General features: G+C 45.6%; 1 protein-coding gene across 7 annotated transcripts in view; it reads right to left on the minus strand.

The window, feature by feature from the left end:
* The window catches only part of DENND2B (DENN domain containing 2B), a 181,967-nt gene that overhangs the window by 42,394 nt on the left and 122,858 nt on the right, over nucleotides 1-16,715 (minus strand). For all 7 annotated transcript variants that reach the window (XR_004970405.1, XM_036325290.1, XM_036325291.1 and 4 more), the window contains one exon: nucleotides 9,098-9,202. Coding sequence is in view for 6 of the 7 variants with exons in the window: in XM_036325290.1 (XP_036181183.1) it covers nucleotides 9,098-9,177 (80 nt within the window). In the remaining variant the exon portion in view is untranslated. The remainder of the gene's footprint in view (nucleotides 1-9,097; nucleotides 9,203-16,715) is intronic.

A 16,715-nucleotide genomic window follows, 5' to 3' on the forward strand; every position in this document is an offset into this window, starting at 1 on the left:
GAACTAAGGTTAGAGAAACAAATTTGCTTTGTGTGCGCGCATGCATAGACAGAAAATGAGAGTATTATTTCACAAGAACACAACTCAACCCTTGGGTTAGTTACCTGGGCCATTGTCAAGTAACATAGCAGGAAGCACTGATGTCAAGGGATGCCCCCTCTATTGTCAAGTGCTTTTTGGAGGAAAGGCTATCGTTAGTCCTTGATGACAAGACAATTCCGAACTCAGCATGTTCTGGCCACAGGGATTCTGAAAGTGTCAGTATCAGGAAGAGGACCAAGTTGGGGTCAGCTGGGAAAGGTTCTGGGGAGTCCAGAAAATAGCCCAGGGACATCAGGCTGGGCTGTGGGTGCCATAAAGTGAGTCTGTTTGCAGGTTAAGGTTACACAGGCCCAGCTTCCAAGTTGCTTAGTCCCTACTAAGCGGGTGTCTAGCTTGCTTCCAAATGAAAGTCCTGGGAGCTGGCCATTCACCATTCTAGGCTGCTCAACTAAGGTGGGTCCTATTGGCCCAATGGATATCAACATCTGCCCACCACTCACCGGCTGCCCCAACTTTGGAGAGGGCATTCCCACAGGAGAAAAGGGAGGAAGGCTGCCTGAGTTCCACCAGTAAGCCCAAAGTTGGTTCCCCAGGCCAGAGCAGAGGCTCAGCTCTGTAACTCCCCCTGACATCCCACTCTGGGACAGTCCCGCTACAAAGCCAAAGGACTGGGGGACACTCACAACCTCGCCTTCCTGCTCCCAGAGCAACGTCATCTCAAATGGTGGATGGCCGCAACAGGGTCCAGGTCAGCGTCACCCTGCAAGTGAGGCTACACCTGGGCCACCACATACAGGCTATTGAGGTCAGTCTCAGCTTGTTGGGGTAAGTAGAACGGTAGCTAACTAGGATCAGAGCAGAAACTGAGTCACCTTTTCACCTCCAGAAAGCTCATCGAAGAATCCACCAAAGCCTTACCTGCCTGCCCCCAAGGGAAGCGCAAAGAGGATGGGTGGGTGAGCTCTTCTCTGGGTGAGAACCCCAAGTCCTCCAAGAAATAGCAACAATCAACATAAAGAATTTACCGTCTCGGAGGCAGGCCAACTATGATGCCTTATAGGAACATCCCAATGCCCTAGTCCTGTGGTCGGCAAAACCGTGGCTCGTGATCCACATGCGGCTCTTTGGCCCCTTGAGTGTGGCTCTTCCACAAAATACCACGTGCGGGCACGCACGTACAATGCGATTGAAACTTCGTGGTCCATGTGCAGGAGGCGGTATTTTGTGGAAGAGCCACACTCAAGGGGCCAAAGAGCCACATGTGGCTCGCGAGTCACGGTTTGCCCAGCCACAGTTTGCCGACCACTGTCCTAATCCAGTAAAGACGGGACTACTGTACTGTATAAAGCAGAACCAGGCACTAGGCAAAGCAAGAATGGGAGTTCCAGGAAATCATGCTAAAGACACTGGAGATGGTTTTAAAACATGGTCCCCAAGTTCCTTGACATGTCTCCTGTCTGTGGAATCCAGGCCCTGTGATGATTTGGCCAATAGAATAGAGCAGAAATGAATCTGTGCCACTTTTCAGGCCCAGACCTCAAGTAACCAGCAGCTTCTGCTTCCTGTCTCCCCTGCTGTGAGGAAGCCCAGGCCATGTGGGGAGGGCACACGCAGGTATTCTGACTATAGCTCTTAAGAGTCTCAGAAGCCTTGTTTTTACAAGGGATCTGCAAAGCACACCCTTATACCCCTTAGAAAGCCTTTGCCTGTGAGAGTCTATGAGGCAACACTTTAAATATTTTTTAGGTCTTAACAAAGGATCTTTCAGCCCCACTCTAGATTTTAAAAGAAGATTTATTGAGGAATAATTAAAGCACAATAAACTGTGCAATTTAAAGTGTACAGTGTGATGAGTTCACACACACACAAATACACTCACACACTATAAAACTGTCACCCTAATCTGGAAGCTGCTTCTTTTTCTTTTTTTAATTACAATATACTTTCAGTATTATTTTGTACTAGTTTCAGGTGTACAGCATAGTGGTTAGATAATCATACGCTTTACAGTGCTCCCCCTGATGTTACCGGTACCCACCTGGCTCCACGTATAGTTATTACACTATTATTGACTCTATTCCCTGTGCTGTACTTTACATCCCTGTGACTGTTTTGCAACTGCCAATTTGTTCTTCTTAATCCCTTCACCTCTTTCACTCAATTCCCCAACCTCCCTCCCTTCTGGCAACCACCTGTCGCTCACTGTGTCTATGAGTCTGTTTCAATGTTGTCTGTTCGCTTATTTTGTTCTTTCCACATATAAGTGAAATCATACGTATTTGTCTTTCTCTGACTAACTTATTTCTTTATTGCAAATGGCAAGTTTTTTTTTTTTACATGGAAGCCATTTCTTAATCTGAGAATTCTTTCCTGTGTAGAGAGAACTCGAATGAAACAAGTTCTATTTTCTAATCCAGAAAGCCCTTTCTCATTTATGTTTCCTTTAAATTTTGTTTGAAAACAGAGCAGCTCCCTGTTTTTAGCTCACCTCTTTTCTCTTTTGCTGCCGGCAGCTAGAATAAGTGTCTAAGTCCTCACATCAACAAGGACAGCCCTTGGATCTGCACACACTAAGAAAGACAGCACCCAGGGTCGCCGGATGCCTGAACTGGGTTTAGAGAGCAAGATCCTAGATGCCAGCTGATGCCACTAACAAGGTGAGACTTGGGATCTTAAGGGAGAGAGTGAGTGTATTCTGCATTTGGGGAGGATGTGAATTTTTGTGACCGGAGAGCAGACTTGTGGCACACAGCGACCACAACATACTCCATCTCACGTGCCCTTCTCAGTGTGATGCTGATGCTCCTCTCATCAAGTAGGAACTACTGTCCGTCTCCTCGTGTGATTTGCAATAAATATTTACCCCATTTTCGCACAGAGCTCCTTGTGATTTCCTAAGGGGTGACAGGGATAAAGGTGTCTTTTGTTATGTTAAGGAGGTGGCTTTTGGAACCCCCTCTAAGGTTGGGAGCTGATTTCCAGGAGAACCAGCCTTGTGATGGGGGGTTGAAACTTTCAGTCACACACCCTTACCTCTGGGGAGGAGAGAAGAGCTGGAGGTTGAATCAATGGCCAATGGCAGTGATTTCATCAATCATGCCTAGGTAATCAAGCCTCTGTAGCAACCCCAAAGGAGAAGGCAGAGAGCTTCAAGGGGTGAATCAGAATGCTTCCATACCGGCCCAAGCTCCAGGCGGACAGACGTTCCCTGTTTGGGACTTGGCCCTACGTACCTCTTCATCTGGTTGTTGATTCCTATCCTTTACTATGTCCTTTGTAATAAACTGGTAATCTAGTGAGCAAACAGTTTTCTGAGTTCTGTGAGCTCCTCTAGAAAATTAAGCCCAAGAAGGGGGAAGGGGGCTTATGGGAGCCTCTGATTTACAGTCAGTCGGTCAGAAGCACAAGTGACAACTTGGGTTTGTGATAAGCACCTGGAGTGGAAGGCAGTCTTATGGGACTGCGCCCTTAGCTGATGTTAGATTGTGTCAGAACTGAGTTGCATTGTAGGACACCCAGCCAATGTAGGAGAATTACTTAGTGTTGTGGACACACACACACACACACACACACACACATTGTAATGTGGTGGGGCTCTTTACCTTGAACTTAGGCAGACCTGTGTTGTTGCCTTAATTAACAGAGTAAAATAGAAAAGACACTATGCAACTCTGAGGCTAGGTCACTAAAAGGCCATACATTTCTGACTCGTTCTCCTGAGATGCTCACTCGAAGAACCCTGACGTCATGCTGTGAAAGCAGCAGCCAAATGCAGAGCCACAGGTAGGTGCTCCCCAGCTGAGGTCCCACCTAACTGCCAGGATCCACAGTCAGAGCTGTAAGTGAACAAGCCTTCAGATGTTCCAGCCCCTTAGCCATGGGTCACCCCCACCTTCAAACCACCCCAGCTGATGCTGCAAGAAACAGAGATGAGCCTTCCCTAATGTCCCTACCCAAACTGCAATTTATAGCAAAATAAATGACTGTTTTAAGCCACTAACACAATGTTTTAAGGCACTAGTGTTTAAGCCACCCTTACTTTAGGGGTGTTTGTTATGCAACAGTAAATAACCAACTACTGCTGATGACATCATGCTGGGATTGTTAGGAAGCATCTTAGGAAACAAGGGAACTAAGGCCACGGAACCTCCTGAGGGATGGTCTGTCATGGCCAGGACAGGTACTGCAATACTATCTTCTACCCACAGTCGCTATTCTCAGGAGATGTTTCTTCCCTGTAAGCTCTTACCCTCTTCCTGAAATCGAAGGCACAGGGTTCAAATCTGTACCCACTTTGGCAGTGGGGGCTCAAGACCTCTCTGGACTTCACCATATCACCAACTAAGGCCTCCTTTACACAGAAACCTGCACATGTTAGTTGAAATTATGGTTCCACCGTCAATTAGCTAATGTGGGCTTTAACTTCCTCATATGTAACATCAAGCAACTGAGCCCAAAGAATCCCAAGATTCCCCTCCAACTCTAACATTCCAAAAGAGTATTGCTGTGCCTGCAAGGAGTTCCAGTTGAGTTGGGAAATGAGACCCATACAGACACCCACTATACGAGGCCCTATTTGATAAGTGCCATTTGCAGATTCCAATCTGAGGGCTCCAGGAGCGAATTCTGAGGGAGAGGAATCCTTCCTAACTGGGAGATCAGGAAAAGCGCTGGGAGGGACAGAACTAACATTGTTTGCATCCAGACTGGCAGGAATGTAAGGTTTGCATTAGAGAGCAGTAAGAAAGGTAGAAAGAAAGACCAGAGCCTTTCATGAAAACCTCACAAGCCAGGCCAAGTTCCACCGTATCATGGACAACAGTAGTTTTGAGCAGGGAGCTTCCAATAATGTTCACAGGGAGGTGAATGGAGAGTTAAAAATTAACAGGAGACTCAAGCAAGCTAGCCTTAAGTTCTTCCTCCCATTAGCTTTGTATCCTTGGGGAGTACCTTCTCTACATCTGTTTCCCAATCTGGGTGGATTAGACTGAATGAATTCTAAGGCTCCTTTTCAGCTCTGCCTTTCTTAGCATCTATGGGCTGAATGGAAAGGGAGTTCAAAGTTAACAAGACCCATTAGGAATGTACTACGAGGACTCAGCACAGTAGTAGCCTTTGCTGGAAGTCGCAATGACCCAGGTGCTGGAGTTTCACAGTGAAGAAGCTGTTCAGGAAATCAACAGGCATCACAAGTCTGCCGAGAGCAGCGCCTGAGGCCCGCCAGGTCTTACAGCACGTGTGAAGTCTCCTGAGAGCAACTGGCGAAGTGCACACCAGCTAGGTGGCTGAATTCGCTATAAACATAACACTTCCTTGTTTGCAAGGCACCGAGCTGCTTCCAGTCCACCCCAACTCATCAGCACCAACCTCAGAAAGCCTGACCTCCGGAATTCAGAGGAGCTTTGAGAATGCCCCCTCCCACACCCAGAATTGGATGCAACCAAATCTTCTGAGCTGGAGGAGGAACAGCTGTGGGGAGGGCGTATCTGGCAACTAGGGGTGAATCCTCATCAACAAAGAGAAAGGGAAACTTACTCCAAGAGACCAAAACAGAGCAAAGAACAAAACTTCGGTGGTCAAATGAAAAGGCTTAGTTAGAGTTCCACCTCCTTCGTGTATGTCTTGCCAAATCAAGACTGAGCTTACAAAGGAAAAGAAAGAATATAAATTAGCAAAACACCCGTAGAAACCTAATAATGGGATGGAATTCATGGTCTTTAACCCATATCGGCTTAGTTGTAGCACCAGGTGAAGTCTGATCCAAATTAAGGACACAGCCTTGCAAATACATATATTGACTTTCCACAGGGCCCCACCAGCCTTACACCAGCTTCCCATGCCCCAGATGACACTCTGTCCCCAAATCTAGATATAAATGCCTGTGAGTACATTGGGTTCCTCTGCTTCCATGTGCATGAGGTAGAGGTCCCCAAGGCAGCCTGGGAGTCAAAGGCCCAGCTTTCCAAGGCCCTAGGACCCCTGCACTCCCCAATCAAAGTTTCTGTCGGTCACACCAGGGAGTCTTTTCCCACTGGGCCTCCTGGGCTGGCAATGATAAAAGGACCCCAGGTTACTGAAAGGTCAAACTAAGAAATTCAGGTGCCAAGGTCACCAATCCAAGCTGTAAATTCTTTGAGGAAAGAGAATGGATCATCCCTCTTTGTCCCCTACTGTCTACCACAGAGCCTGGCACATAGGAGGAAAGCCCTCGGGGTTCACTGGCAATAACTTCCTCAATGAACTAGTGACTTACTGCCCTACAGACCAAAGAACACCCCCCAAGAGGCTGGGGGTGAAGGCAGCCAGAGAAACCATCAGATGGCAATTTCAAAATGACACCTCCTGTCATTTTGAGAGAAGTGTGTAGCTAGCTGCCGGAAGCCGGTCCATCCTTGCTGCTTGACACAGTCGCTGCAGGAAAGAAACATCTGCACAGCATATGTTTCAAGGGACCTGGTGTATATAGCATACTGTTCTTAATATGTTTGCTCCCCTTAGCGCTGTGTGTTTTAACCAAGGTCACCTCTCTGAGAAAGGTTGTTTCCCCAGGTAGGAATTTTTCCCTGAAGTCAGGGAGGGGATGCCTCTCCTAGAAAGGTTGTTTCCCCAGGTAGGAATTTTTCCCTGAAGTCAGGGAGGGGATGAAACTCCTTAACTAAGTGCCAGGCGGGTAGTTAATCACTACAAACAATCATGCTTAAGCTACATAATCTTTACTCCCTGGAATGGAGATAAGAAACGCCCTAACCTTTGTAATAGAAATTGACAGGATTAAAATCAACTGGTATAAATACGGATGTAACAAAACAATAAACAGCAGAACTTCGCTGGAGATCCAGACCAGAACTTGGCTGGAGATCCTGGCTAGGCTGCTGATCAACTGAACACTGTCTCCGTGTCCTTCCTTCTTCGCCGACTCCGTCTACACCTTTGGGGACCCCTGGACCTGCTGGGGTTGGACCCCGGCAGCTAGCCACAGCGGCCTGAGACTCCACTTCACTCCAAAAGCCCAGGAAAGGAAGTGGGGAAGGGAGGGAGGGAGGGAGGGAGGGAGAAAGGAAGGAAGGAAGGAAGGAAGGAAGGAAGGAAGGAAGGAAGGAAGGAAGGAAGGAAGGAAGGAAGGAAGGACAGACTTAGAAGGGAGGCTGGAAAATGCCTTTTTTAGGCACATCAGAGGCTCAGATATTTACAAACACCACCCATCTTGTTATGACGGCAAACATGCTGGGAAGCTAAAGAAAAAGAGTTTCTAAAAATGTTTAAAACACATAGATATGCATTCCAAATAGAAACTGCGGAACCATCAGCAGCCCTGATTCTGCTTTGTGACTAATATAAACAATGCATCTATCCCTCCACAGTGTGGAAATTAGAAGAAAAAATGAACAGGGCTGCTGAGTCTGGTAATTTCTAATTCAGGTTCTAAATATACTATTTCTTCAAAAATTAATAATAGAACCACACAATCACATATAATATTTATTTCACCTCTACAGTCTCTCATTATGAGAACGGTAGTTACTTTCCGGTCTCCATCTGCCCCCAGACTGGTGAGAACCCAGCAGAGTGGTTCCCCAGAAGTAGACAATGGGAGACGAAGACTCTGAGCTCTAGACCTGTTCCTCCTTGGCCACTACATGCCCTGGGAGAAGTCAGTTTTTCTATCTGTTTTACCCAAGAAGTTGATGGACCCTGTCATTCTCAGCCTCTCCCAGTTCAGTGTGCAAGTAACTCTAGTCTAGGTTGGAAACGATGCATGGGCAGAAAGCAGACCATTTCCACTGGGACCAAACCCTACATGTGTGGTGTAGGGAACTCCTCCTGCCTCATCCATGCCAGTGACTCCCCAGGGGCTATATCCAGCACCCCATTCCACCAGCCATATCTGGACTCCAGCTCTAAATGAATCAAACGTCTATCACCACCTCTGGCCAGATCTGAGGGTGCTGCACCCCACTGGACTCAGCTCGGCACTGCACAGCCCAGAGAGGAACAGCCCTAGCCCACCCTAAGCTGAGCATCCTTCTCACAGCGAGGTGGCCATTCTAGTGGTGGAGGTACCAAAAGCCAAGATTCACCTGAGATTCAGCAGAAGAGACTATGAAAGGTATGTGGCTTTGATTAAGGAGCCCGGAGGTTCTTCCAGGACATCAGCATCCAGCCTTAGCCAAGACCTGAGCAGCCCTGGCAAGCGCTGGACATCTACCTGCCAGCTCTGGAAGCTTTTATCCCATCACAGGGAGGGACCTAACCTTTACTGAGCGGCTTTGTGCCAGACACTATGCTAAACACTGACATACATTATGTCAGTCCCCACAGCACCTCTGTGACGTAAGCACTATTATTATTTTACGGAGGAGTAATCAAGAGTTTAGAGGGCATAAGAAAACACCCCGCGATCCCACTTTTTGGAAAGTAGTTAAAGCTCGGATTTAAAGCCATCTCTATGAGTCCAAAATCGTGGTTTTGCTATGGTCCAACATCCCCACTTCTAAAAAGAAGACAAAACCAACAAAGTGGATTATAGGTTCCGCTGACTAAAATTCCCGAAGCTGCTTTGTCTGCAGCCCAGCCTAAATTGCTGTAGACCTGGACTTCTGCTTGAACTTGTGCTAATGTGCCTCATTGCCTCCCCCTGCCCCCTATTGTGGTCAGCCTCCCTCCCTATAGCACAGCCCAGCTCAGGGGCAGCCCCCCAGCTGTCCCCACTTTGGGAAAAAGATCCATCCAGAAGAACACCAGCTGCTGCTTGCTGGCTCCGTGCCTGGAGCTCGAGGCTCCTCCAACAGCACAAAGCAAAGTTTGTTTCACGGTCCCTGTTGGCTCTCTCCTATGGAGACTTGTAGAACTAGAAAATAATAAATACATTGGAGATTACTTTTGCTTCATGGTCAGCAAGAGCTGGGCCCAGGCTACTCACCTGGAGACTGTCAGTACCACAAGGATAATCACTTACATTTGGGCAAGGATCCTACTCAGGACCCAGGCCATTTGGTTGGCCCTTGATGACCCCCTCCAGGGAGCCCCATTTCCCCAGCAATGCTCCCCTACTCACCTGCTCAGAGTCCCCCGAGGGGCCTTAGTGCCTCCAGCTCCGTGGGTGATGCTGGAATTCTTGTTGGCAGTCATGGTCATTTCGGCTCTCTGCAAACCCAGAGCCCTGCAAAGACACGGCCTATGAGCCAAGTTTCCACGGGCAGCGAAAAGCACCTCAAACATTTCCAGATGACCTTCAACACTGCCAGGAGGGTTTCTGTGGCGGGTGGTAGGAACCACTTTCCCACATATATTTAATTCCACATGTTATAGCTTAGGAGCCTCAAAGGACCCCTGATCTGGGCTGGGAAAAGAGTCTAACAGACAACTTACCAGTTCACAGAAAATGATAAAAACTCCATCTCCATCCTACCTCTTCCCATTTAAGTTAGAGTTTCCCAAATTCCTAGCATGCCATACAGCCTTTATAAATTTTGCCATATTGGTCTACCTCCTGAACAACTACTTATCCAGTATTTTTCTGGAATCAACTCAAAATTGACTTGCTTTTCTTAAAATGTTCTAAATAATGAATCATTCATTCAACAAATATATACTGAGCGCCCATGTCCTAGGCACGGCCATCCAGCAAAGAAAGAAACAAAGCCTCTGCCCTCACAGCGCTTACTCACATCCTGGTGGGGAGAAACAGACGATGAGCATGCAGGTGGTACAGGTGTGTGGCACATAAGTGTACATTTGTACATAATATGATAAATGATATGAAGGAAAAAATGAAGCAAGACAGGGGGAGAGTAAAAAAGGTCTGTCCTTTTCAATAGGATGTTCAGGTAAGAATATTCTGATAAAGTGACATTTGCTCCAACATCATAAAATAATAAGCTATAGTATTTTTTCCTAATACTCACTAGAATAAAATTAACATACATTTAGGTATTTAAGTATTTACAAAATGGAAATTGTGCATTCATGTACCACATACAGTTACCTAATATATTTAAGGAATATTATTTTATGCTAAAATAATGAAAGGAAGAAAAAGGTTAAAATTTAAGGGTACATACAGATTAGAAAGGAAGAAGTAAAATTATATCTTATTTGCAGATGGTATGATTTTGTATGTAGAGAATTCTGAGAATTCCACTAAAAAACTCTTAAGCTAATATATAAAGTTAAGCAAGTTTGCAAGAAACAGAGTAATATTTTAAAAAATCAATTTGATGTTTACACACTAGCAGTGAACAATAGGAAAATAAACACCAGGAAAAACAATAGCAGCAAGAAGGATAAAATACTTAGGAATAAATTTAACAAAAGAAGCATAAAACTTGTACACTACAAACTACTGAACATCATTGAAATTAAATAACATATACATACATAGAAAGACATAACATGTTCCTGAATTAAAAAACTCAAAATTGTTAAATTAGTAATATTCAGCAAACTGATCTTAAGATTGAACCAAATACTCATCAATTGCAGTAACTGGCAAGGCAACCCTAAAATCTCATGGCGATGCAAGTGACTGAGAGCAGCTAAAACAATCTTGAAGGAGAATAAAGTTGGAAGACTCACTCAGACTTGTTAATTTCAAAACATACTACAAAGTCAGAGCAATCAAGACAGTGTGTATAGACAGACACAAGAAAGAAACATCAGTCAATGGAATAGAGTTGAGAGTCTAGAAATAAACCCATACATTTATGGTCAAATGATTTTCAACCAGTTGACCATAGGATGCCAAGACAATTCAACAGGGAAAAAGGCTTTTCAACAAATGGTGCTAGGATATTCATCTGTGCAAGAATAAAGTAGGACCCTTACCTCATCCATACAAAACAATTAAGTGAAAATGGATTACAACTATAAGAGTTAAAACCACAAAAGCAAGGCCTAGAAGAAAATTGAGGTAAATCCTGTAACACTGAATTAGGCAATGGTTTCTTCACTGTGATACGAAAGCACAAGTAACAACAACAATAAAAAAAAGAAATAAACTGATTTATATCAAAATAAAAAAACCCTTTGTGCTATTAAAAATACCATAAGGAAGTAAAAAGACACCCATAGAATGGGAGAAATTATTTGCAAGTCATATATTTGCTAAGGAACTTGTATCTAGAACATATAAAGAATTCTTGCAACCTGCTAGAAATACAAATAACTCAATTAAAAAGTAGATAAAGGATTTGAATAGATATTTTTCCAGAGAAATAAAATTGGCCAATAAGCACGTGAAACAATGTTCAACATTTTGAACATTGGGAAATACAAATCAAAACTACAACGAGGAATTACTTCACACACACTAGGATGACTGTAATAAAAAGACAGATAAAAACAAGTACCAGTGAGGCTGTGGAGACACTGGAACCTTTATTCAAAATGTGCAGCCACTTTGGAAGCTCCTCAAACAATTAAACACAGTTACCATAAGACCCATCACCATCCACGCTTCGGGATATACCAAGAGAAATAAAAACATTATATCCACACAAATACTTGTACACAGATGTTCATAACAGCATTATTCATAATAGCCAAAAGTAGAAACAACCCAATGACCACCAACAGATCAATGTATAAACAAAATGTGGTATATACATATGATGGAATATTATTCACACATAAAAAGGAATAAAGTACATTGATAGATTATACATTCTATAACATGGGTAATCCCTAATGCCATTTTTTTAAATATATTTTATTGATTTTTTACAGAGAGGAAGGGAGAGAGATAGAGAGTTAGAAACATCGATGAGAGAGAAACATCGATCAGCTGCCTCCTGCACATCTCCCACTGGGGATATGCCTGCAACCCAGGTACATGCCCTTGACCGGAATCGAACCCGGGACCCTTCAGTCCGCAGGCCGACGCTCTATCCACTGAGCCAAACCGGTTTCAGCCCTAATGCCATTTCTTAAAAATTGTGCAGAATAGGGCAAGTTTATAGAGACAGACAGCAAATCAATGGTTGCTGAGGTGTGGTTAAGGGTAGAAGAATGAGGAGTGACTAAATGAGCATGGGGGGTTTCTTTTTGGGGTGAAAAAAAGTTCTGGAGCCGAAACCGGTTTGGCTCAGTGGATGGAGCGTCGGCCTGCGGACTGAAGGGTCCCGGGTTCGATTCCGGTCAGGGGCATGTACCTGGGTTGTGGGCACATCCCCGGTGGGAGATGTGCAGGAGGCGGCTGGTCGATGTTTCGCTCTCATTGATGCTTCTGACTCTCTATCTCTCTCCCTTCCTCTCTGTAAAAAATCAATAAACTATATTTAAAAAAAAAAAAAGTTCTGGAATTAGATAATGGTGATGGTTGCACAATTCTGTAAGTATATTAAAAACAACTGAACTATATATACTTTATGGGAGTAAATTTTATAGTAGGTAAATATCTCAATTTAGATGTCAAAATAAAACTTAAGGGCAAAAAAATATCCCTTTTTAAATGTCTTGGAGAGTGGCTGTGAGACAACCACAGTGAATGAGCAGTCTGGGCTGGGCTGACACCATCTTCACACAAGCTGGACAATTCAGGAGCAGTCAGTTCTCTTACTCTGATGGGCATTCTCATCACACTGACCAAAATCAAGTATATGTAGATGTGAGAGTTAAACATATTTATTTATGGTCACTAATGACCTTAATCCCAGAAGCCATCTATTTATTACCTTGGTGCAAATAAGTGGTGGTTTCGATGACAAAAATAAGCCAGACCTTAATTCTTTATATCATTTATACTTCTTTCCTAATTTCAACATGAAATGCTCTACCTCTAATTTCTTTAACGTCACAGAAGCCGTCAGGGTTGTGGTTTTGATGATGGTGGGAGTGGGTGGAGTGGGAGCTAGAAAGGAAAGGGAGGAAGCAGCCAGCAGGAATAAGGCGATTGTCTAACAGTGATAGCAATGAAACACCCTCCAAGGTGAATACTACAGATGCTTTAAGAAAAAGGACACCAACCCTGAGCTTCACTTTTATGTTTCATAATGCGGAGAAAAGCCATCCCTACCTGGTGCGGGGAAAATGTTTAAAAACTGAAGTATACAGCACAAAGTTAGTCATAGTGATGATGATGATGATGATGATGATGATGAAAAGGAGGTGGAGAAAAAGGAGGAGCCAATCCTGCCGACAGAGCATCTATGTGCACTGGCTCTGGTGGGATGTTCTTTTTTTAAAATATATATATATATTTATTCATTTCAGAGACAAAGGGAAAGGGAGGGAGAGAGAGAGATAGAAACATCAATGCTGAGAGAGAACCATTGATTGGCTGCCTCCTGCACACCCCACTCTGGGGATTGAGCCTGCAACCCAGGCATGTGTCCTGACCGGGAATCGAACTGTGACTTCCTGGTTCATGGTTAAGCTCAACCACTGGGCCACGCCGGCCGGCCGGCCGGCCGGGCTGGTGAGATATTCTTTACTTGCGCCAGCCCAGTGCCAAGTTAAGTGCTTGACATATCGCTGTGTGTGTAAGAGAAAGAGGGGAGAGAAGAGGCAGCCTCTGGAAGCTTTCCCAGGCCAGTGTTCAGGGTCCTCAGGGAACACAGTGTTACAAGGAATCAACTTGCTGAGCATCAGTGTTCAACTGTGCCCATGGTAACAATGGTCGCAATAACCATGTAACCATCCAAACAACACTGGACATGCTCGAGCAGCTCCAGGGCAAGCCCCCAGGGAAAGGGCAGAAGACGTGTGGAAAGAGTGAAGACGGAAATATCTTAAAAGAACAGGATGAAACACATGTTCTCTTTCCCTGAATTCCCGATGTAAGGGGGGTGGACCCACTGCTCTGAAATTAGAACAGAGCCAACTTGGTAAGAAGGACAAATGTGGATGATTCTGATGTTTGCTTGGACCAAGAAGAAATATGCTGTGAAGATGTAACCAAGCGAGGAACGAATCAAACCTGCTACCAGGCCATGGCAGGGACTCTTGGTCACACTTCTACAAGAGCGGGCGGGGCCTGGGAGTTAAGGCATCATGGGCAGGCACTGCTGAGAACCCCAGAGGGCCCACTAAGTCAGAAGAATAGATGATAAATATATTCTCCTCACTGTCCTCCCGCCCATCTGCTCTCTACAGGTCCAATCTCTCAGGGTCAGGGAATGATCCAGAGAAGCAAGGGGGATGAGAGGTTGTTTTGTTAGTTCCCAGGCCCATCCATGGCCAAGTCCAGACAGAAACTGCATGTTTGGGAAAATGGAATTATTGAATTAGCATCTACCATCAATCACAAGTTGCTCAAAACCCCAGCTCTGACAAATTATAAACTATCTGAAGAGGTACAAGCAGAGAAAAGAACACAACAAGGTACCTCTAGAACTTTTCTACACAGTCTGCATTGTGACAAAGAGACCCCAGTCCCAGACACCTAAGGTGCAGTGGGAAGAACACCCGATTTGGAGTTAGATAACTAAGTCCAACCCTGCCTCTACCAACTGCTCCTTAAGTGACATTGCATGAGTGATTTTCAAAGACTCAACTTTCTCACGATAAGAGCAACAATAATAAAGGACCTACCTCACATGATTGTTACGTTTGGCACACAGACACTTAATAGTAAATGGTGTTTTTTTCCAGCTTATGCTTCTCTAGGTATTGGGGGGGGGGGGGGGCCTGAGCAACCTCTCCATTCACAAGCTTGAGTCGTTTTTCAGACTCCCTGGCACTGCCATTCAATACATTTACTCTATGCTAGGCACGTGCAAGGTTCTAGATATAAAAATGGACAGACACCTTCCTGCCCTGGAGGAGCTCATTGTAAAGGGAAAAAAGTCAGGTCAAAGGTCAAGTAAAAGGACGGCCGCATAGTGAGATATTCTTTACCTGCACCAGCCTGGTGCCAAGTTAAGTGCTTGAAGTAAGCAGCCTTAAACTATTTGTTACCCACAGCAATTGGACCTAAGGAAAAGCAAAGGTACATTTATTATGAGACAAGCTGCTAGATCTTTTTTTTTTTTAATATATTTTATTGATTTTTTACAGAGAGGAAAGGAGAGAGATAGAGAGTTAGAAACATCGATGGGAGAGAAACATCGATCAGCTGCCTCCTGCACACCTCCCACTGGGGATGTGCCCGCAACCCAGGTACATGCCCTTGACTGGAATCGAACCTGGGACCCCTCAGTCCGCAGGCCGACGCTCTAGCCACTGAGCCAAACCGGTTTTGGCTAGATCTTTTTTAAAAATATATTTTTATTGACTTCAGAGAGGAAGGGAAAGGGAGAGAGAGAAACATCAATGATGAGAGAGAATCATTGATTGGCTGCCTTCTGCACACCCCCTACTGGGGATCGAGTCTGCAATCCAGGCATGTGCCCTTGACCGGAATTGAACCCGGGACCCTTCAGTCCACAGGCTGATGCTCTATCCACTGAGCTAAATCGGCTAGACTAGATCTTTATATAATTACTAGAGGCCCAGTGCACAGATCATGCACCATGCACCTGTGGGGTCCCTCAGCGTGGCCTGTGGGGATTGGGCCAAAACTGGCAGTCCAACATCCCCCGAGGGATGTAGTAGTGTGCGAAGCGGCAGGTGGCTGGAGAGGAGCCCGAGCCCAGGCCAGGCACCACACACGCGGCTCCCACTCATCCCGGCCCCACTGCCCCTGTTGTTGCTGCTGGTAGGCCCGCTGCCACTCTGCTGCAGTCTCATGTGCCCATCCTAAGGCGATACCAGCACACCCATGACCGAGAAGCAGCCAGTCAGTCCCAATGCCGGTCCTGATCAGGTTGGGTCTGGATGGGGGAGGGGCATGCAGGGGGAGTGTCCGCGGCAGGGGCTCGTGCTTGCCAACCGTGAGCGCAGTGCCTGATGCTGGTCAGTCATTCAGCTGAGCGGTGCTCTGGCTGTGGGAGCACACTGATCACCAGGTGACAGTTCGGGCATTGTGCGTCTGCCCCCTGGTGGTCAGTGCGCATCGTGACCGGTCGAACGGTCAAATGGTCGGATGGTTGCTTAGGCTTTTATATCTATAGAAAATAATAGCTAAAGTTATAAGCACTTCAGACGTTTTGAATCATTCAATCCTTGTCACAACCTTATGAAGTAGGTTCTATTATTATTTACTCATTAGAGAGGAAACCAAAGCACAGAGCAGTTAAACAGCTCGCCCAAGGCACACAGGTAGAGTGGAGGGCAGGAATTGGAGCCCAGGTGGCCTGCACCGGTGCCCCAGCCCTGAGCCAGGACCCTGTATGGCCTCGAGGCATCTTCTAACTCAGTCCTCACCATTCCTCGAGATCGCAGATCACAGAGACCGGTTTTTCCAATCAGGAGGTTTAGGTTCAGACACATTCAATGACTGGCTGAAGATCCCTCACCTAGTGAAGGAATGGAGCAGAAATGTGGACTCGGTTCTGCCTGACTCCCTGGTCCACTTACGTTCCTTGACATCATGGGGTTCTTATTAAACATACAGAGTCCCAGGCCCCACCTGCACCTCCTGAATGGGAATCTGTGGGACGGGGCTTAGGAATCTGTATTTTCCAAAAGTGCGTTAGGCTGGTCTTATATACCCAAAAGTATAAAAACATGTCCTTCAGCCACTCTCTGAGGACTTGGAAAGGTAGGAAGGGTCACAACTGACCATCTTCAAAAGAGTTTGCCCAGCTGTGAGCACATAAAGATGGACACTCGCTCCCTCTTCCTACCCTTGGGCT

The sequence above is a fragment of the Myotis myotis genome, unplaced genomic scaffold, assembly GCF_014108235.1.
Source record: "Myotis myotis isolate mMyoMyo1 unplaced genomic scaffold, mMyoMyo1.p scaffold_m19_p_10, whole genome shotgun sequence".
Classification (NCBI taxonomy): domain Eukaryota; kingdom Metazoa; phylum Chordata; class Mammalia; order Chiroptera; family Vespertilionidae; genus Myotis; species Myotis myotis.